General features: G+C 42.3%; 3 protein-coding genes and 1 non-coding gene across 10 annotated transcripts in view; 3 read left to right on the top strand and 1 right to left on the bottom strand.

Annotated features, from left to right (window-relative positions):
- Positions 1-22,015, bottom strand: part of EVI5 (ecotropic viral integration site 5) — an 89,870-nt gene extending 67,855 nt beyond the window's left edge. The window contains exons 1-6 of one of the 7 annotated variants that reach the window (XM_090146342.1): positions 15,975-16,347; positions 15,037-15,242; positions 13,408-13,542; positions 13,013-13,120; positions 11,706-11,882; positions 9,055-11,019 (exon numbers count right to left, since the gene is read on the bottom strand). In XM_090146342.1, the coding sequence (XP_090002468.1) occupies positions 10,207-11,019; positions 11,706-11,882; positions 13,013-13,120; positions 13,408-13,542; positions 15,037-15,234 (1,431 nt within the window). In that variant the 5' untranslated portion in view covers positions 15,235-15,242; positions 15,975-16,347 and the 3' untranslated portion in view covers positions 9,055-10,206. The other 6 variants (XM_031614730.2, XM_090146343.1, XM_031614729.2 and 3 more) reach the window with 6 other exon arrangements.
- On the top strand, positions 40-7,683 carry RPL5 (ribosomal protein L5). The gene is made up of 9 exons (XM_031614822.2): positions 40-75; positions 238-711; positions 1,510-1,579; positions 1,678-1,793; positions 3,188-3,322; positions 3,914-4,116; positions 5,094-5,271; positions 6,881-6,969; positions 7,520-7,683. The coding sequence occupies exons 1-9, from the start codon at positions 40-42 to the stop codon at positions 7,617-7,619; spliced, it is 1,401 nt and encodes a 466-aa protein (XP_031470682.2). The 3' UTR covers positions 7,620-7,683.
- Positions 4,802-4,897, top strand: LOC116243571 (small nucleolar RNA SNORD21). The gene has a single exon (XR_004170002.1). It is a non-coding gene; the product is annotated as a small nucleolar RNA SNORD21 (small nucleolar RNA).
- Positions 22,016-22,145: 130 nt separating the features above from the next.
- Positions 22,146-22,462, top strand: part of MTF2 (metal response element binding transcription factor 2) — a 45,014-nt gene continuing 44,697 nt past the window's right edge. Inside the window, exon 1 of the mRNA XM_090146348.1 lies at positions 22,146-22,282. The gene's annotated coding sequence lies outside the window, so the exon portion shown is untranslated. The remainder of the gene's footprint in view (positions 22,283-22,462) is intronic.

Genomic DNA, 22,462 nt, shown 5'->3' with positions numbered 1-22,462 from the left:
GCGGGGCGAGCGCCGAGCTGCCGCTGCGGGAGGCGAGCGATGCGAAGCTGCGAGTGCGGGATCGCACCGCTTCCTGTCTGACCGAGGAGAGCTTCCTCCTTCCCTCCTTTCTTCCTTCCCTCCTTTCCGTCGTTCTCCGGCTGCAGCTGTCACGTGCTCTTGGTTTCCTCGACCAAATACCAGCAGCTCTATTTTAGCAATAGCATTTCATTGGTTTTGGTCAGCTTAACGCTCTAGCTATTTGCTGATCGGACAGCCGCGACAACGTTCCCTAGGGAAAAAAAAGTGAATAAAGTACTTACTATTTCTACGACAAAGATTTTTAATGTCAAGACCGTTGCTTTTTATCCTGTGCTGCCACGCGCCCCGTGCCGGCCGCTGCCGAGGCAGGCGGTAGGGAACCGCGGGGCGGCGGGCGGCGCTTCTTCCCGCGCACGCCACACCTGTGGCGCTCGAGGAGCGCTCCCGCCCTCGGGCCTCGCGGCGGTCGGACCCCGTCCCAGGCGGCGGCGCGGTGCGAGCGCCCCTCCAGGCCGGCAGGGGGCGCGCGCCGGGCTCAGGGAAGGCCGTGCGGCGGCGCCCCGCCTCGCCGGGCAGGCTAGGACCTGCGGCTGCGCAGTGGGAGCGGCCTTTTCCCCCCTGCAGTCGTTGCAGTCGTCGTGCGGAGCGGGCCCCGGCCTAGGCCTAGACCGGACAGTACCTGGCACGATGGTCAGTACCGGCCCGTACGGGACCCCCGCGCCGTAGGAGAGCCCCGCCCTCCGCCCCGCGCCCGCCGCGCGACTCCGCTCGCCCGGATGGAGCCCGATTGACCCGGGCCCGCCGCCGGCCGCCGCGGCTCCAGCGTGGCGATGGCCGCCCGCGGCGGCTTCGGCGGAGCCCTGCGGGGTCCGGCACGGTCCGGCTCGTCCCCGCCGTCCCCGTTCCCCTGCAGCCCCTCGCCGCTCGGCCCTGGGCCGCGGCCGTCGCGGCGCTGGGTCGAGCCCGGGCCTCGGGCGCGTGGCGGCGAGCGGGAGCCGCGGGCGGACGGGCGGCAGCTGGGGCCGGGCCCGCTGTGACGCGGGTGGCGCCCGGCTGGGGAGCGGGCGGCTGGCGGGCCGGCCTTGTCCTGCCGCGGGGTGCTGCTCTGAGAGCTGCGGGCGTGGGGGGCGGCTGAGTCGGGGCGGTGCTAGGACAGCTCCTCGGGGTTTTGGCTCGGGGAGTTCGCGTGAAAGGGCCGAGGGACCGGCCCTGGGGGAGTGACCGGCAGAGAGTAGTTGTGGCGGTCTGTGCAGACAAACGTTTCGTTAATAGACACGAATTTTCTTTCTCTCTTGAAAACGTGAAGTCATGGGCGGAAAAGTTTGTGTGAAGGGTAAAAATCCTGCTTTCTCTTCCTTAAGATGGTTTTAATCTCATTGTGTAGGAAAATCACTTTATTTCTGATCCACTGCAGTTTTATTAATAACGATTCATTTAGCTTGGATGGCCTTGGCTTACGTTAGTAACATCTTATTTTTCTTATTGAAGGGGTTTGTGAAAGTTGTCAAGAATAAGGCCTACTTCAAGAGATACCAAGTAAAATTCAGGAGAAGGAGAGGTATGTCTCAATTCCCTATATTGCTGAATTACATTATATTGACAAATATTGTTACTTCTGTTTAACACGTTTTCCAAACTGTACCTGTTGTTTTTCAGAGGGAAAAACGGATTACTATGCTCGCAAGCGTTTGGTAATTCAGGATAAAAACAAGTACAACACCCCAAAGTATAGGATGATTGTGCGTGTTACTAACAGAGACATCATTTGCCAGGTAAGGTCTGTGGTGCTTGCTGCTTATTTGTCAGCCTCCCGGAAATGAACAGAAAAGGGGGATTGATGAGGCACTTGCTGGTTGTTTTGATGCCTAAGCAGTTCTAATATTGCTCTTTGGCTTCTTGGAGAACGATCTTTAAGGTTGACACGGTGTCAGTAATACACCACAGTCACAATACAGAGTAATTTTACTGATGTCAACATTGTAAAATAAGGTTGTGATATGAGATTGCATTCTTCTAATCGTGCTGAAATATGTTGAAGGTTTTAGGGAAAAACTTTTTTATCTTTTCTGCTGTCTTTGAAGTGCTTTGAAAAGAGAGATTTTTTTTTTGTTTGCTTGAGAACTGCTGTGTGACCTGTCAGGTCACTTCTGTTATGTAGTATTTGAAGGTGCCCTCACTTTCAGGACTTCTTACTGTGATATTACGTGGGTCATGTGAAGCACATAGGCCTTAAGATCATTTCACTGAGATTAAAGGAGACTGATAAATAAGAATAGTAAGCACCTTTTTGTGGTACACGGTTGTATGTTGCATCACATAATGCAATTTCTCACTGTGATTCATTTTCCTGGTTCATTTCCAGAATGTTCTAGCATAACACATATTGTTAAGCTTGAAGATGGAAAGTTTTCTTGTTTCTTTCTTCACTAAATAGTTTTATCTATGGAGAATAGTAAAGAAGTGCCGTTTTTAATCAGCTCAGACTAAACTATACGACCTTGATGAGCTTGCTTTATCTTTGAAATTCAAAACAAAAAGTGGTGGCAGGTACCATCGGACCAGTTGTGCCTTTCCAGAGGTGGGAACTCTGGAGAGAGGGGAGCAACTTTTAAAGGCAGAGGAAGAGTGGAAGTCAAACGGAAGTGGTTCTGATATTATCACTGTCTCACAGGAGACCCCCAAGATTACCAGGATCTTATATCTTAATGCAGTCACTCTGGAATGAAGTGTCCTTACAAACACTCATATTTTTGCATTTTTCAGAGATGAGTTGCATTCAGTGTTATTTGAGAACTACGTGCAGAAACTAGGACAGAATCCATCTACATATGTAAAAATTCTTTGAAGTGTTGCTTTTGTTGGCAGTTTCCTGGTCTCTTGTTTTATATGAAGACTTAAATAAAAGTGGTTGCCATCATTTACTTTCTCAAAGCCAAATATGGATTTGAATGCTTCAGTACTTAAGGAGTTAATTACGCCATAAGAAATTTCTGAAAAGAAAAATGAAACAGAGCTCCTTGAGCTCTCAAGAAAAGCAGTTTGCTGGACATTTCTATACAAAGTTCCTATTGGCTTAAGTAGATATCAAAGAAGTGGTAAACTGAGCCCACAGTTTCATTGAGAAAACTAATGGTTGTTTTGTGTTGTTTTTTTTTTACGTTGTCAGATTGCCTATGCCAGGATTGAAGGCGACATGATTGTCTGTGCTGCTTATGCCCATGAGCTGCCAAAATATGGTGTGAAGGTTGGCCTGACCAATTATGCAGCAGCATACTGTACAGGTCTGCTGTTGGCACGCAGGGTAGGTATCTGTCAAATTGTCTGGAAGTAGTTGCTCTGTTTTTCTTAAAAATGGGAAAGCTAGCTCACTGTCTTAAGTGGTATTGGTAATATAGATATCAGATTCTATGGGCTTGTCTCAATGCTAACTTGTACTCTTTACCGTATAGATTTGATGGCCTCTTGTGACTGTCAAATCACAAAGAGAAGTATGACAACATGCAGTTTCAACTCCGGCAGCCCACTTTTAAGTCTCTGCACTTAAGTTTGGTGGAGGGAGGGAGTCAGGACAAAAATGTAAGAAATGTACCTTCAGTAAGAATTTAAATACGTGTGAGCTGTATTCATCCATTTTCCTATGAGCTTGGATAGGTCTGAAGTTTATTAGTGTGCCTGTTGAACAGGAGATTGCAATAAACATGCCTGTTATATTTCAGTTGTTATAAGCATTAATACTAGTATAGAATGCGTAATTTTTGTAAAGAAATTTGTTGAAAGTACAAAGATTCTGTTGCAACTTTTGTGTTTTAATTTGGCGATTCTCCATTTTGGCTTTAAATGGGCAGAATTTCAGAAGTGTTCCTATTGTTTTGGCTTTCATTTTTCCCCACAGCTTCTGAATAAATTTGGTCTTGATAAGATCTATGAAGGCCAAGTTGAAGTGACTGGAGATGAATACAATGTGGAAAGCGTGGATGGAAAGCCTGGTGCTTTCACATGTTACCTTGACGCAGGTCTTGCCAGAACTACTACTGGAAACAAAGTTTTTGGTGCTCTGAAGGGTGCAGTGGATGGTGGTCTGTCCATCCCTCACAGGTAACCATCTCTCTGGAAAAACTACTTTAGAGTTACCTGAGATAATTGTGTGTGTGACAGCCTACTTATAGTGTCACTTTTATGCTGAAATAGCTATTTTTATAATCTGGTAATGATTAGCATGGGTTCTGGATTTTTTTTTTGTTTAGTTGGGCTTTTTTTACTCAAAGTTGCAATTCTAGTAGCACTGCAATGAATCTTGTGACTTTAAAGAGATGCTGTTAAATTTTCAGAGACTAAGGAACCACTTCACTGCTTTCACTTAGAATCATCTGGTGTTTGAATGCACTTCAGTAAATATTCATTAGTTTTCCCATTGTTTCAAGACTTCAGCATTTTGTGTAGGTGTTAATTTTGCTGTGTGTACATATGAGATCCCAAACCAACCACTGGTGTTTCCCACATTTATCGAGACAGTAGCAGCTCTAAGTAGTCCTCCCGCACTTAAAAATTTCCATTTGAGGTTTGGTCATTCTTGTCAGAGGTAACACGTGACTGAATCAAGATTTTTGGCAGTAGCAGTAACACTACACTTGCTTCTTTCAGACAGCAAAGTAGGGAAAAAACATCTGATCTCTGTTGTGGATTTCTATATTCTCTCTTGCTGTCCTGGAGTTGTGTTTTCTTATTTGTGTTTTTGTTTTGTCTTTTTATATGTTTTTACTAATTCTTTTCTGACCTGGCTGCTGTGTGATGATACCCCAATGACTGACCACTCTGTAGTAGGTCCATGGTGTGTAAATGATGGACTGCATGGTTTCAAGACGGGACTGATGGCAGCTGAGATGAACTCCAAAACTTCTGCTTCTTTTTTTTACTTTATATTCATTTTCTTTATCTTTCCATTTTTAATTAGTGTCCTATTTCTCAGTTACCTATAGCAGACTATGATCTCGGTCATTTCTTTGTGGAACCTGTCTTTGAATCAGAGTGTTTGAGGAATATGTGTTACTCAGAATTTAACTGCTCTTTCACAGTACCAAACGTTTCCCTGGTTATGACTCAGAAAGCAAAGAATTCAATGCAGAGGTTCACCGCAAACATATTATGGGCCAAAATGTGGCAGATTATATGCGTTACCTGATGGAGGAGGATGAAGATGCTTACAAAAAACAGTTCTCCCAGTACATAAAGAACAATATTACACCTGATGGGGTAAGATTTATCTGTCTGGCTCTTGTCCATTAGTAGCAATGTAGATCTTCACGTACAGGGTTTCTCTAATAATGCAATTAAGTTCAATTTGTAAAATAGTAATGTGATTATTTTGTATGTTCTCCAGACGGATGAAAATGTTGTTTTTTTTTTCCTTTATTGAGGGCTCTATAGCATATAGTGGATTTTTTGAACATGAGGGCTTCTTTCCTGTTTTGAAGTTTAACATCCTGCTTATTTAGGACTGCATCCTAAAACAGACCGTATATTTTTTTCTGATACAGAAATTAACACTTAAGTTTCTGTGCATGGCTACTCACTTGTTCCTAATCCTGCTCTGCAGCTGTGATTTCTCAGAATCTGCCTTCTGTCAGATCTGTTTTAAACGTGTGACCTTATTGGTAGCTGTAGGCTCCAGGCAAATACAGAAAATCCCAACCTAGTTCTGTTGCAGAACTCACTATCTTAAGAAATACACCTCGTGTTATATGTCTTATGTCAGCATGACTTGAAAATTTTAAAATATCACAGAAAACACTAGAGAATTGGTAAAATTACCATGGTGCTTTTTTAACTTCTTTCAGATGACTTGTCTGCTGTTTGGTTTCTATTATCAGCCACTCTGAAGTTTGGAACATTTTTATGTTGATTTTTTGGGTTGTAAAAAAATAAGTAACATTTTACTGTAAATATCAACTTTGTATATATTACTAAACAAGTATTCAGAGAAGATTTTCCTATTAAGTGTCTAAGTGTCTTAATTAGTCATCAGCAAAGATACTGAAATTGGGGAGAGGCAGAATAGGGTCCTCTGGTAGCTTCAGCTGTTGATCTATGTAACTGGACAGATTGGTTTTCCTGTTCACATGTTAAAGAATTATTTCTGCATACTGACCTACTTCCCAAAGGCCTGTATGTTACAGTACTGTATTAGCTGTCAGAAATGACTGTTTCGATGTAACCTTTGCTAATGTATTTCTGAGGTTGCTAGCAGACTGCTGCTACTGAGGATGATGCAGGATCTCATGTGATTCATTAATTAAAAGCTGCTTTCACACAACTTTTCTTACTAAGCAGCTTTGTAATGTATACTGGGGTAGAATCTTACAGGTGGTAAGATAGCATCTGATGAAAAGGTTCATGTAAAATAATTCTGGTTAAAACTAAGTTTTCAGAGCACTAAGCTGTATAAGGAAAGTAAATTATTTTCTTTTACTCAAGGCAGAAGTAGAATAAGATTCTGTATTGCCTTTCAATTTAAGTGTAAGGAAACTAGACCCTAGGAAGTAAGCTCTTTCTCTGCAAGATGCTAGCCTGTACTTAGGAGACCTGAAAGTTGTCTGTAGTTAAGGATAAAAGTAATTCCTCAGTTTTGTATCCAAGTTGTTATTTTTAATATTTAAATGTTTATATACTTCTTGTGATGGCCAGGAATTCTAGTAGGTTTTAACAGTGATGCACATGAAGAAAGCCTATTAAAGGGAATAATTGTAAGCTGTATTGTGATGATAACTGGCTCCTAGTGCCCTCTTTGCTGAGAATATCTTACAATTTGATACAATCTTGCAATGCACCACTGGATAATTGTAACAACTTTTGCTTTTTCAAGATGGAAGAAATGTATAAGAAAGCCCATGCTGCTATACGGGATAATCCAGTCCATGAAAAGAAACCCAAGAGAGAAGTCAAGAAAAAGAGGTAAACATGAATATAACTTCTCTGAAGAGATTTTAATTAATGATGGCACCAAGTGGACTGATGTCCATGGCACTTGTGTCAAAACTCATTTTTAGGTCAGATTAAGATACAATGATTTATATGTAACTTTGTCAGGAAAGAAAAAGCTTTTAATTGTGCAAAAAAAAAAAAAAAAAACAACAACAAACGAGCAGTAAAGCATGTCTTTGGCCTGAATAGCTGGAATTCTTTCAGTGTGTATTTTAACACTTGAATGTTTTCAGGGGCAAGGCTGACTTATGTGTCAGTACTAAACTATTTCAATTTTTTCAGAAGTGGCACAGATATTGGAATGGACATGATAGTGCCTAGTCACCTAAGAGCTTACCTTCTGAGAAACTGTTTTTTGTGGTGCCTTGACTAAAGAACTTGAGAAATAGAGCATGATACAGAAGTGGTACTATGTTCTAGCACAGAATTCTTAGTCACAGTTCTGCTATCTATCAGCTTCTTTCATCACCACTTGTGCCTCTTTCTGCTTTGGTTAATGTATTGTACTGTGTGTTTGCAGAGTGAACAGTACTAAGATGTCCCTCGCCCAGAAGAAAGATCGTGTTGCTCAGAAGAAGGCTAGCTTCCTCAGGGCCCAGGAGCGTGCAGCTGATAGTTAAGACAACTTCCACAGTTTTCTATGAAGCTTTGGAAAAAGTGGCAATAAATTTATTGACTAAGCAACTGTGTAAGACTGGCTTATTAATACAACTTAAAGATCAGAATATTTTTTATAATCCACGTACTCTGGAGCCTTAAAGTTTTTTGTTTTTTTTAAAATATGAACTCATTCAGTGAAGGTAAGTGGTAAAGACAAAGCTACTACACTAGAATTACTTCCATAGCAAGGGGAAATAATTTTGATTAATTTATAGTGTGACTAGGTGGAATTTGTTCCTTTTAACTAGAGGATGATTTAAATTAAAAATAAATAACCTTTACAGGCACTTGACAATTCTGTACAATTTCAGTGTATGTAATGCTATGAGAGATGTATATATACCTTAAGGAAAACAAACCTCCATTGTAGATAGCCTTAAGCTTACATGAACAGTAGTGCTTCCCAGACTGAAAATGAGTATAGCTGACAGCAGTACACATTCACACATTGAACATTCCTCCACAAAGTGAAATAAGTACTTAAAGGTTCTGGCTGGTACTGAAGCAGGTACTATCTTAAGATGAAATATTTTCTATTATTATTTAGGGATTAAACAAGAGAACTTACTCTGAAGTTGAATGTATTTGCTTAATTATAGAGGTTGTAGCTTGCCTTATTCTACAGCTGTCTGTGACACTGAGATACTAAAATTGCTTGCATACTTTCACGAAGTAGGATACACTGATGAACTCTTAGCTTTATGATACTGATAGATGGGAAGTATAGCTATTGGAAAAAAAAATAGGAAGTCAGTTATTAATTGTAAACAAAAGTATATATATATATATATTTTTTTTTTCAACAAAAGTTCCAGCTTGGTGCAACAGCAATAAAAATTAAGGTTCTGTATAGTAAACTGCACTATTACATGTTTTCCAGTTTTTCCAAGGAGCTGTTCAAAATGCCCACCAGTACTTTGGGTTCTGTAATTTTTTTTTGTCCCAAACATTGTAGCAATTAGTTGTGTTTTCACCAAGAATATCCTGCTTTAGATTTCAGTGCATTGCTAGTTATAAATACTAAATTAGATAATAGTTAACAGTAAGTAATTTTTCAACTAAAAAGCTGATTACAAACAGCACACCCTTAACCCAAGCCACACATTGTTACATATGGTGTGGGGAAATTCCCTGATGTTGGTCAAGGAATGCATTTAGTATGGAACCTTCAAGCAACTACACCATGTTTTAAATAATGAAATGAAGCTCATTTTTACTATGCTGTAACTGATTAAAGGGGCCAGCTACCTGAAGGGATAAGGACAATTGCCATTAAAATCACTAAGGCTTTTTACCTGCTTCATCCCTAAAACACTTACAAACATATGCAGCAAGCACAGCATTAAGGTGTTTTGTTTCATAAGATGAAAATCTGAAGAACAGTAGGGTCGGTGATTGAAGGTGGTGCAGTGGTCACGCTCTGTACAGTGCCTGGATCACAGTGTTTAAGACTTGAGAGTTACAACTCATATATTACCAGGAAAATAAAACAGCAGAACACTGTTATTCCACCTTGCTTCTAACTGTTATGAGTCACAGGGTTCCCATTTAGCAATATTCCTGGGTCCTGAGCAATCCACCTTGTCTCACAGTTATGGTCTAGCTCTGACTTGCATGATTTCTGCAATAATTCAGGAGGATTTAAGTACAAGCATGTAGTTGTATTTCTGTGGGCAGTAATAAGACTTCATCCACAACTGTTATTTCTTTCACTTGTCATAAACGAGCATCCTACTGCGGAGGGTTTTTTTGGTGTTGATTGTTTTTAAAATTTAGGATGATTCTGTTGTCAGTATTCAAAAATAATTTAGCATTAATGTGTTTCTGAAAATGTAAAATACATGTGTTCTAACAAGTAACATTCTAAAAATCCTGGCTCTTAACATGGTGTACTGTATCAGGACTTCTAAAATGTTGAAGCATTCAAGATGAAAGTATGAGGTAACAAGGTGTAAACAGAATTCAATTTAAATCTCATATTACAATCTATCATTTCCAGAATAAAATTTTAATTTTTCCACAGTTTAAAAATGTTTGCTAATGTGCAAATTCTGCCATGCCAAGGTATTAGTAAACAACAATCTCATTTCATTTTATTCATAACAGCAACTTGGACTCAGCCACCATATTTGCAATAGTGGTGGTTCCTCATAAAACTACTGGGCATAGAAATCTTTTGCAGGTATTTCACAAGTGAGCAACAGTTTTCACAGAATTTTAAGATGTTGCATTACTTGATGTGATGGCACAGTGAACACTGTCATCCTGTTCAAGCTCCAACAAAGTGCACAGAGCAGTCAAGCATGCAGGATTGTTTTTGTTTCCAAATAGTGCACTGGAACACCACAAGTGCTTTTGGCTTCTGCCAGGTCACTCGGTGTTAAGTTCATCCTTTCAGAAGCCCTATAATAAGGAACTGACTGAAGGGAAGAGTTGAAGAGCCATTCATGAAATCTGTGTACACGTCTTTACAAAATGCTGCAGACCATTTTTAGCAAACGTGGTAGGCCACCTCGAGTGGCACAGTATCTTCTGCTGGTGGAGAAACTAAGAATCCGTTGTGTGGGAAATTTTCTTCCATAGTAATGTTTTTAAGTTATTGAGTATTAAAGAATGTTCCATTTCCATCTGGTTTGCTGAGACTTTAAGGGCAATACACAAATACAGTTGTTTTTCTAGTTCTTCGTGGATGTCTGAAGGAGCACCACGAAGCAGATAGTCTTTAAGTAGCTGACACACTTTTGCCAAGTTTGGCTGAATAACCTCTGTGGTACACCGCATTTTACTTTGGTCACATAGAGTTCTACAGTCTGTACCATAAACACAGTCCATATCTGATTCACACGGACGATCTTTAATCATTTCCTTTAAATTCATTTCTGGCACAATTTTTCTCATGTCCATCATTTTCAAATCATATTTATCATTATATCCCAAGTTTTTGGCACTTGTATCACACATAAGAAAGTTACCATAAGGTCCATGAAAAATATCTTCCACAAATTCTAAAAGTCCAATAGCTATTTTTGCCTTCCTTGGCCACGATGGAGTAAACCACTGGTCCATGCTTCTCCTGAATCCAGAAGGAATTAGAAGTTCGATGATCCATGGAAGGCTGACTCCGTAGAGAGAGGTATATTCAACTCTTTCGATCACATAGAGATCCCCACAAAAACCCATCAGCTTGGGAGTATGCTCTTTATCCTGCAACATCACCATTAACAGAAACTCATCTAGCTGCAGAAGTGCCCATGCAGACTTTGCCTCAGGCAAAGAAACTCTACCATCTTTGTTTCCATCGGCAAAAGATAGAATGATGTTTACCAGTTCTGAAAGATTTCCCTGTTCACCCAACTTTGCCTAGAAACAAACAAAAAAGATCATATATGATTTCATTAACTACCACCAATCCACCTGTAATTCACCATCTTTTTTATTCTTTTAGTATCAGGGAGTATATCATCTTCTAGTTCTTATTGCTTAGAGATGTCTGATGAGCTTCCTTTCTGTTCTGTTTTCCAAGGCATCTGGTGTATGATCTTAAAGTAACAACATTCTTTGCATTTCATCATGCAAGGACTAGAATTCAAAGACAGTCATTTTCTAAAGGCTGGTCTGATGAAAAACAGAGTAGCTCGTTAAATATTTTCTTACAGTAAGTATGTAGAATTCAGACTGAATTTGGTTTTCAGCTGATTAAGCCTCTCAGTTGCAGAGAAATAACACTATCAACTACACTTCATACAGAGTACCAAGATATTTGGCACAAATCTCAGACTAAATGTACTGAAATACTTTATTCTGCTATTTGATACAACCATTTCCATTGTAACAGTATAATGAAAAAAGCCATTGTTGGAATCAGAAGCATTGTATTTCCTACTTTTACCAATGCATGCAGAAGTCACGCAAACATTTCCTAATTTCTCCTAAAAAACAGTCTAAAAATCTGTTACACACCCAATCTTAGAGACAAAGCCACTTTAACGCGTAAACAACTGTTAAAAGCCCTTCAGTCAGAATAGAATAACTAGGCATATACTTACTTTAAAAAAACCATATACCATTTCCTTGAATTTCTCTACAGTGGTTCCTCTTGTTGGTTTATCAAATAGGATTATTTCTTTTCTTGGTTCTGGATCAGTACCAAAATCAAGCTGAGCAGCTTCTTCCATCTGGCATTTTATAACCCCTTGCAGATTTCCCCAAATTCCTAAATACATCTATGCAAGAAAATAGGGGAAAAGATAAAATCACTGTACAAGTCCTTCACCTAAGTATCATCCAAACTGGTCAAGCAACAGCACAGATTAGAAAACCAAGTCCTGCTAACAGACAGCAAATTCAACAATGGCAGCTTCACATACATTATGCAGGGACTTAGGAGACACTGCCCTATCGAAATATGAAGACAGCTTGAGAAACAGTATACTGGCATTACTATATTCTTTGTTTGGGCAAAGAGGCTGCTGATTTTGTTTGAGAAGCAGGATAGTGCAGAAATGGTATGCTGTACAGAAGTATAGTTACTCTGTCCAAGTGTGCAAGGATCTGATCATCTCCCTGGAAACTGGATTCTGTAACTATGAAATTAAAGAGTCTTGATGGCAATTATAGATTTACTGCTAGTTTAAAATATAGGTCCACGAGGATCCAGTCAGTGGAATATTTCTTTGTTTACAACTAAACAGAAATGATCCATATAACACAATTATCAAATATTTACCTGAATACGTTCATGAAATATATTCAGAGAAAAAGAGCAACTAACAATAACATATCTGTGCTATACTTGGGCTTTGATGTGAAACTGCAGTTAGGTAGCTACAGCAACTTACACAGAGGCTATTGCTATGGCTGCTGGTTCTTGTTCCTGAGTATGTCTTGATATCCTCACATCTCTTTCTGCAACTGCATTATTCACCTCATGAGAAAAGTTGCTACTGCTTAATGCCCCACAAATAAAAGAAAGCCTGCAACACTTCTAATCACATCTGCTGCCTTAGCCAGCTTGTCCAAATCGCAGGGAGGTGGGCCAATGTAGCTATCACCAGCTTCAAACACTCTCAGATTGCAGCACAGTAGTTACCATCCATAAAGCACAGCCACGTTGAAGTCCAAAGAGTGTACTAGGAGCAGAACAGCATTGCTTCTCACTGTGATAGAGCTTCTCTATCTAAGTGCCTATAACGACAACCTGCAGAAGGGAAATGCTACATTACAACCTCTAGCCTCTCAGCCATGCAGTCTGTTTCTCATCGAAGCCAAGAGAAAAAAGCTGGTGCAACACTTGCATACAGGACTCGATTTCAGTAGGAACTGATAAAGCTAGGATGGATGATTAAAGCCTTACCTGGTTACTGGGCTTCGTTGACAAACATTTTCCAAAATACAGTGTCTCTTTTGCACAAAGACTACTACATGCTGATCCATCAATAACTCCCGTCTTGTATTTATCACACTGAAACAAACAAAAATATTTAACAAATCACTCAAGTAAGCAGTAACCACCTCTCTTCCAACATCTCACTCTTGAAATAAAAAAAAAAAAAAAAAAAAAAAGAAGCGGAGCAGGTCAAAGAAAATTTTAATAACTGTATTAAAACTGTGTTAACTGGTGTTATCTGTAATTGAAGGTATGATTTCAGTATGACAGAATAGCAGCATTAGATGAATTTATGCATGGCACTGACCAAAACAGTAGTCAAGGCAAACACTTAAGAAGCAAATTGTGCTAAACATACTTACTATTATTTTCCTACAGTCATGTCCTCTGCATAGTTCTGTGTAGGTAGAGTACTGGACGTACATAACCCAGCTGCCAATAAACACCACTAACCAAGAGATGAAGAGATACTTCATCCGCATATATGAGAAACGTACCTAGGGAACACAAAGAGAAAATATTTTGTTCATTCAGCAGTAGTAAGAACAGTAAAAGCAAATGAGTTTGACTTTCACAGCGATAAAAATAAGCAGAATGCCAGGGGAGTTCGGTTTGACTTAGTTAGGAGGAAGAAAAGACCAGCACCATTTCCATTTGGAAGAGGTAAACAGCTAAAGGGCAGATCCACAACACCCAGAGGTGATGCCAGCCCATGCAGCTGCAGTCCTGCCCACCCCTTTCCTGCATGGTGGCTGTGCACTGCTGTTCCTCCACACACACTCACTTGACTGTAGCCTAAAACTACCTATTTAAAAAAGATTCAACTAACTACTTTTTTTTCCTGGGGATTCATCTTGGCCAGAAAGTTCCTTCAACCAGTTTTTCCTTGAAGGTACGTTATTGGGAGTGTTGTAAGAGAGAAACAACTTAAGCTGTTTTTACCAGAACCACGAAGACCCTACTTGGAGTGACATGTAATTTCCTCTGAAGTTATCCACAACATGGATATGATCTGAACATGGAAGATCTGAACTGGATGAAGTACAAAAGGAGACCAACAATAATGCTGTGTGGTTTACAGCACATTTAGAAACAATTTAGAAAACCTATGAGAAAATGGGCTGGTGAGGACAGAACAGCCAAGAAAAAAAAATACTGGAGGCAAGGGGTTGGAGAGAGTCAAAAAGAAATACCACGCTCCCTTTGAAAGAACACTACTAAAGTGACAGAACTGGAAGATTTTAACATAATTTCCTACCCTAACAATACCACATCTACAAGTTTGCAATATTAAGAATCACAAACCTCGCAAACCACACTACTTGAACAGACTGGTGAGAAGCAATAAGAGCCATCTGAGATGTGAACCAGCAATAACAAGAATGGATACTTTGCCAATGGGTTCAGGAATAATTTCCTCCATACGTAAGAGAACTACAGTATCTGCATTCATGCTCAGCTGAAGCTCAATCTCTTTTGTACTCCAGTCCATTTTCTGTATCATTCACCTATGATTTTCACCTAATATTTTTTTCCTTTTCAACATCAATCTCAAGCTGCTTGCTCAGGCACACACATCTGCTGTTCTTTCTTCCAGCCATTTCCTGTCTATTTCTACACCATCCAACTCTGCAATATTAGCCTCAGGTCCCAATATTACTCAGCACCTAGCCTGCTTCTTCAGTCTTCTCAGCACAACTTGCCTATTGAAAAATTCTTGTCCTGAGCTACTGCCCAGGTACAGAATCGTCCTCAGAATCCCTCTTTCACAGAGCTGGGAAGCCAGCAGAGACAGCACAGCAAAGTCTTCAGGGGCGTCTCGCTCCCTGTTCTCACCTCAGAACCAAATGAAAGCTGTAAGCAGGGCAGATGGATTCTCTGCATAGTTTACTTTTTACAGTCAGGCATGTTATGTTGATACACAAAATAAACCAAAACAACAACACAGATCTATCTTTCCTCAGCAGATCTGCACAGGAAGCCCAGCTTACCAGCTCTGAGGCAATCCTCCAGCAGAGGTCTCTTGAAACACAGGTTTGAATGGAGAGGTGAATGGAACCAGCAGAGCCAAAGCATTCAAGGCACAGCATGGATGGCTGCCTCTTCTGGCTCTGCTGTGCATACACAATCACATTTCTCTCAGACTGTCTGGAGAACACAATGTGTTGGGCTTTCTCTGCCACCTTCATGCTTTCCCCTGGTTGAAGGGCAGACACTACATAGTAGCTGTAGCACTTACACATAAAAACTACCACAGTACAGTCCCGCAAGTTTAAAGACTTATGCAATAATTTACTTTTTTTTTATTTGTCCTTATATCCCACTAAAACCTATGCATTCATAATCTAAAGTTTATTTGTACTGGTTTTAAGCATAGTAATGAGTGCCCATAGAGCAGTTCCCAAAATCACCTAGGTGAGTCTCCTGCTTATTTTTCTTTGGCCTAATGGTTCTGTAACCCAATACAGCACAAACAGAAAGAACAATTTTCCCCTTTGCAAGGACAATGAGATACAGCAGTACCTGAAGAGAGGTACAAAAACTTTTTATAACTAAAGTGTGGTGTTTCATTCGTTTTTTGTACTTCTCTTTTTGGTAGGATTGACTATTCAACTGATTCAACTTACAACTCAGCAATGCTAAAATTACATTTGATAGGAACACGTAATGAATGCCAATGCTTATAAACATGCTGTTAAATGTTCAGTGTTACATTTACTTAGCTTTCTTGGGGCAGCCCATAGACCTATTTCATACAGACTAAGTCCATGACTACACCATACTGCATTCTACAAAGGATTCCAACCATTTCTTCTAAGTTATTATTCAAGTTTTACAAGGAAAATAAGGGGGGAATCACCACTCCCACCATTTCTTTCTGAAATCCATGGGCACAGCAAATTATTTAGAAACAAAACATCTTCACAACCTCCAGTATTCTCCCTAAGGATGGCTAATCCTTTTGTAGAGAATTCAATTTGGTCTAGTTTTGCAGTCCGTCTTTATCTCATTATTCTAACACAAACTTTGAGGATGAAGATTTGTGTCAGTGCAATTTTCTCAGAAGACAGAGATCATGACTTGGTGTAGAGCTGCTTCTGGCTTTTCTCTAAGTGCGAGCCGTCCTGCTCATCTCAGAGCCTAACAGAACCTCCTCTGCTGCGACATCAGCATCCTCACTGAAATGACTGATCTCAGAACCTCTGCTTGATAGTAGTGTTCAGATGAAACAGCTTCACCAACTGCCACTTCACACGCAGGATAGGGAGCAGATTGAAATCCTATTCCTTCAAATGGGAAAGTTTAACTTACTCAGGGCTCATTTTCCTGTTCCCATCATGTTAAACATTTCTTAAAAAAAAACCTCATCTCACTTTTTTGCTATAAAATGGATACTATCCCAAAGCAAAGTAACTGAATAAAGGCAGAAGCTATAGCAAGGCACCTCTTCTGCTGAACATCAGACATTATGGCAGTTCCATGTGCTTTCCCTTAAAAGCAAATTTTAATTTTGTTTGCCCAAGAAGTACAACGTGCCAGAAATGGTTATATTTTGAAAAGCATTCCACATTTAAATCTCCAATATCATGCACAAGAACAGCCCATGATTAAAGCTGCATCAGCACAGGATTTCTGGATGTGTTTACTTCAGATCACCAGCATGTCTTCCTGGGCCTCCAGGCTCAAAGCAGCCCCAGTTTGGATCTTAAACTCCAGTATGCACACTTTCAGAGAATCAAAGTAACACAAGAGCTTCTTGTGTCACATGAAACTGTACCCACAAACAAGAAAGGATACCAACCATTCCATGACGTAGTTTTCAGTGAGTCAAGCAACATATGAGACAGCAGCTCATAAAACTTCTGAAAAAACATGAGTTGCAGATGATTATGAACAAACAACCACAAGGACACAGATGTGATTTACAGATTCTAAATGAAAATGTATAAGGGATCACTGCTCCACAGCTGTGAATGGGATGCTTGGGGCAAAGTTTGAGGAAGAAAAACAGCATTCGACTCCAAAATTGATTTTTGTTTTTAGAAGTAAACATTTCATAAGCGTTTAGTTATGCAGTCCTTAATAAAACACTGCAGAACACCTACAGGGAAAACTGATTTTATCACTTCCTCATTTCTACAGACAATTCTGACAATGTCGTTCCTACAGCCTAAAGGGTCACAAGACCCTTCTCTACCAATTTTTTCTTCTATTAATAGAATTACAAGAAAAATTCTAATAATTTTCTTTATTCCTTCTCTCCTCAAATAACACGAAGTTCCTATGAACCAAGAATCACAACAAGCAAATGCTAGTGATTATCCCCCAACTATATGTAAGAAAAGACAGTGATTTCATTTAGAGAGACAGCCCAGAAGAAAAGCTACTTCTAATAACTCTAATACCCTATGGCAGGGATACAGCACACCAACACAAAGTATTGCAGATAAAATCTCATACAGATTTATTTGAGATAAATTTGATTTTTTTCAGCAAAGCTGTTTCATTTGTAAACAACCACTCCCAGATCTTACTGGGACAACAAACTGCCCCCTTTTCTCAAAGCTTCTTGCTGATTCCTCCTATGCACATTTACAATGCTAAACTTTCCTCCCAAGCACTATTTAAAGCAGTTCTGCACTACAAGCATAGCATTTTGTATAATCTGAGGCTAGCAGCCGTCCACAAGCCTCAGGATCACTGCTGAGTAACAACTGTATTCATAGCACAGGAAATAATCCTCTGTATCTGGGTTTATCCAAATTTGTCCTCCTTCTCAGGAAAACAGAGAATGTATTTGGGATAGAAAACCCTCCCCTAACGCCATCTGACTACATCATAGACTTGGCATGAGGTTCTGGAGGAGCTGTGTTTATTTCAGGCTCAGCACTGTGCCAGTGCAGGCACACAGCTTTTGACTGACGGGTCTCCAGCACTACTCCCCATTACAAGTTACACGCAGCTGCTCACAGAGGACCATGAGGTTCTGCTCTCTTCAGTTCAGAGCGAATTACTTATTATGTCCCTTCCACAAATTCTCTAAAAATTTTGCATTTTCTCCCTAAAATCCATGAACATAGGCTCATCTGAGAAGTGCCAGAACTGATGTGCAGCATTAACGCAAATGAGGACACAGACTCAGTAAGCCTGGTTAGGCCACATATGTGCCAGTACACCCTGAATGCACCATACTTACTGCACACGTCGTGCAGATTTTTTTAGCACATTTCTGAGCACAAAGTCCCAGATGGAAATTAGGGAGCAATTCTTATAGACAAGCTTCATTTGGAATCACAACAAACTCCTAGAAAACTGTTAATAGTTTATTCAGGATGCCAGAAGGACTGAGAGTTCTGAAATAATCAAAAAAGGAAGAAAGTCCAAAACCAGGAAATATAATTTCTCTTTTCTGCTCCACTCTTCCATCAAGACATGAAACACGAGCCAGGGAACACAAGGATAAAGGAAAGCACTTGTAACACTTAAAAGGTTATTACAGCGTCAACTTCATCCATCACTTGTGCATTGCACTGAGTCATGTGCATTGAATAAGAATTAGACATTCATTCCCTGGAACAGAACTGGAAAGCCACTTCTGGCAGAATTCAAGCCTGGATGCACTCCAAAGCATATGGAAAGTAGCAGATCCAGACGCAATGTAACCATTTGCCAATTTTTTGATAAGAGTACTTCTTACTTAAAACATTTTTATAGTGAGGAAGTATGGAAGTGTTCATTTATTTTACACTACAGAGAACTTCATTCAGTCAAGTATTTCATATAACCATAGTTAAGTAATCAACTCCAAACTACTCACACAGTTTGTTCAACATACTAACAATAGGAGAGAACCGAAAAATGGTATGCTGATCATGTTACAAATCTATTTATGTTCAGGTTGATTTATGGTTTATAGCAAGCATTTCAGGTTTCTGAGAGCTTACAATACACACTTCGGATTATACTGTCTTCTTCATTTACTTGTATCCTAAGCAGTCAAGCTGAGCAAACAGCATAGGATGTATCTTTTGAAACAAAGGATAGCAATCAAGAAAGAAAACAGGATGTTTCCACTTAAAAGGTTAAACAACAAGAAGAGAATTAAAAGCTTGGAGGAAGTGACGATGATGATATGTTAAGGGGACCTTTGAAACCTGGGCCTTCAAAGTGTCTTCTACATTACAGGCAGCTACACGACATCCCGAGAGTCTGTAAAAGAGGTCCAGAATCTCTAGTGGCCAGAAAGCTCCCAAGCATAGCAGCGTTCTTTACAACATTACTGATGTGTGCATCCTATTGGCTTGACCTCAGACTCATCATACAGTTATTAACTACAGTTATCAGAACCAGGTTTCCTGAATTTGGGACATTCACATCTTTTCAAGAAGCATTAATCACCACCGCAGAACAGTGTTAGTCTCCCAACTGTAAGATCCAATAAATAATACTGATATTTTTGGGCAGCATTTAGGTGTTTAGAAGTTTGTCAAGTTTGGAGCTTTTTGCTCTAGTTTTATTTTGTTTACTATTATTGCAAGTCTTGCAGACTAAACAGTGGGAAAATTCTGTGTTTCACAGTCACTGCCCATTTTGCAATGAGGTTTCAGCACTGTTTTTTGGACCCCAACCACTAAACTTTGAGCTGAGGCAAGATGTCCTCAGAGTTTGCCCTGCTCACTTTATATGAGCTGAGGCTGTTTGACTGCCTTTAGCTAGAAAGGCTGAGTGATTACCTATGGATAGTGCATACTGCAAGCCAGCTAAAGCGCGTGTCAAATAATAACAATAAATAATAATAGAACACTTGGCACAGAACACTGGTTGCAAACCAACCGACAGCATCTTGCTCCCACTACAGGAGCAGGAAAGCTAGAGGAGGTATAAAGTTCTTAGTCACAGAACTTGATGTTCTCAACTCATTCCACAGCACAATTTTCAAAAAGTATGGAACACCAGCCAACAAAATTTGGAAGTCAGTCAGCAATGCTTTCCATTGTACAACCCTCTTCCCTGGTCTGCCACATTAAATATTGCATAGCAACACCACACAAGTCTTAAAACTTCCATCTCACTCACAGCTACATCTCAGTGAGTTAAGTCTAGCATTTACTTAGAGAGCAGTCGCCTCTTTGGAGGCAAAAACTCAACAGAGCACTCTGTGAGTAATCAGTACAGCTCAACCATGAATGCATTTGCCACGTACCAACAGCAACACGCAGTCACAAAAGTCAATACACTGACAGCCTGCTGCCATTCTGTGGACACATCAACTACCAGCACACATTCAACTGTGTAAGAGAAAAGAAAGGTCATTTTCATAAAGCTCATGTTAGCTTCTCTTCCAGACAAATCTGTAGAATATTCCAATACAGTTTTTAGTGTGAGAAAGCATCAACAGAAATACTTTTTCTACATCTTCAACTGAAACAAATATTTAACTTTCTGACTTGACTAAGAAATGATCTTGGCAGAAATCATACATTTTGCTAAAAATGCCTTTAATGTCGAGAAGAATAAATGAAAATGAACAGTTATCCAATATCACCATATTATGATAAAGTAGGACTTACAGGAAGGTCAACAATTAGCAGAGTCCTAGTTTGGAAGCTGCTACAGGCACAGGGAGCTCATTTTCACTTTATGTGTACCAGAGACTTCCTCCTATGGGAACTGAAAAGTGTCTGCTTTGTTAAGGAGATCAAGGACGACGTTTCCTAGTCTAAAATCAAGTGATGCGTGATCTACATTTGCAGACAGAAATGCTGAGGGGGCTGAGCTTACACCTGTACCTGCACACTGCTCCTCGGCTGTGACATCCCATTCCAGGCACTTCGAAAAAGAGAATGGCATCAGCAAAGCTCCAGATGAGAAGGAATTAAAGCACCCGGGCTTTCACAATGCATAAGGATGAAGTCCACACTTTTTTAATAAACCAATTACTAGAAAGCATTTAGTAATACAGCAATAGGTGACAAACACAAGCAGCGCATGTAGGTAAATATGACATCTACCCCCTCGGCACACTCAGCTGAACCGCAAATGAGTTGAAGCACAGCGCAACAGACAGAAGGAAACCCGGCGAACATCCCTCGGCGTACCACCAGGCCCTCGCTGACGTCTCGCAGCAGAACTTCCTGCTGCACCGCAACCACGGCGCTTTCGGCCAGGGCACCGTTCCGCGCTCATCTGCGTACACCGAGGCAGGAGCGAGGCCGACAACGCGCAGGCGAACGCCGCCAGCGGGCACCGCCGGGCAGCGGAGGCGCGGCGCGGGCACCGGCGCGCTCCGGGCGCGGACAGGACGGCGCTCCCCGACCCTCCGGAGCCGCGCGGCCCCGCGCCCGAGCGCTGAGGGCCGGCTGACGGCTCCCGCCGGCGGGCAGCGCTCCGCGGCGGCGGCACGGGAGGCCCGCGCGCGGCGCCCCGCTCCCGCCCGACACCTGTTCCGCGCCCCTCCGGCCGCGCCGCCGCCGCCCCGGACCGACGGCACGGCGCGGCCGAGCCCCGGCGGAGGGGGGGGAAGGAACGGCGGCCGAGGGACGCGCTGAAGGCGCCCGCCCGTCAGGGGACGCCGCGAGGGAAACCGCCGCCAACCGCCTCCCCGGGCCGCCCGCCGCCGGCCTACCTGCGCGTGGTGGGGTTTCCTGAGCCAGGCTCCCGCGAAGAGCCGCCTCGCCATGGCAATCGCACATCCCCGCGGCGGGCGGCGGGCGGAGGCGGAGCGCTTCCCCGCCCGGCCTGCCTACGGAGCCGCGTCGCCGGCTCGGCCGGGCGCGCTGGCGGCGAAGGGAGGACGAGGAACGCGCGAGACGCGCAGCGCCGAGCCGGCAGCTGTCAGCGTCGGGGACGCGCCGAGCGCCGGCCGCACCACAGGGAGGGGAGGAGAGGAAAGCGGCCGTCCGGGGGCAGAGGGGCGAGGGCGGGAGGGGCGGGGCTTCTTCTATCCCCGCCCCCCGCCTGTGGGGCGGCCGGTGGGCGCCAAGAGGTGCGCGGGGGGCACCATCGCGCGCTGCCCCGCGGCTCCCCGCGTGCGTCCGCCGGAACGCGGGCGGCTCCCGCGGCCGGACAGCGGAGAATCACGAAGCCCGTGAACGAATAACGCGTCCCACTGACTGCGAGCTGGCCGTTGGAACCAGCCGAGAGCCTACTGGAGCCCACAGAGTTAAGGAGGGATCCCCGGCCCTCGGCCGTACCCGGCGGCGGGACAGCGCTCCCCTCAGCCCGCTCTGGAGGCAGGTGCGTACCTTCCTGTCCCCGCGGTACGAACTCGCACCGTGTTCGCTAGCAGCAACAATAGTGGGTTTGCTGCTGGAAGAGAAAAAAGACATGATTACATTTGTCATAGCAACAGCCTCTGACTGTAGGGGCGGGCAGGCCGGGCCGCTGGGGAAGAGTACGGCACACTGGCCCGGCCTC

This window comes from Phasianus colchicus, chromosome 9 (assembly GCF_987193195.1).
Source record: "Phasianus colchicus chromosome 9, bPhaCol1.hap1.1, whole genome shotgun sequence".
Lineage (NCBI taxonomy): Eukaryota > Metazoa > Chordata > Aves > Galliformes > Phasianidae > Phasianus > Phasianus colchicus.
Note: the sequence above shows the minus strand (reverse complement) of the source record. Positions and strands in the feature narration are given on the sequence as shown.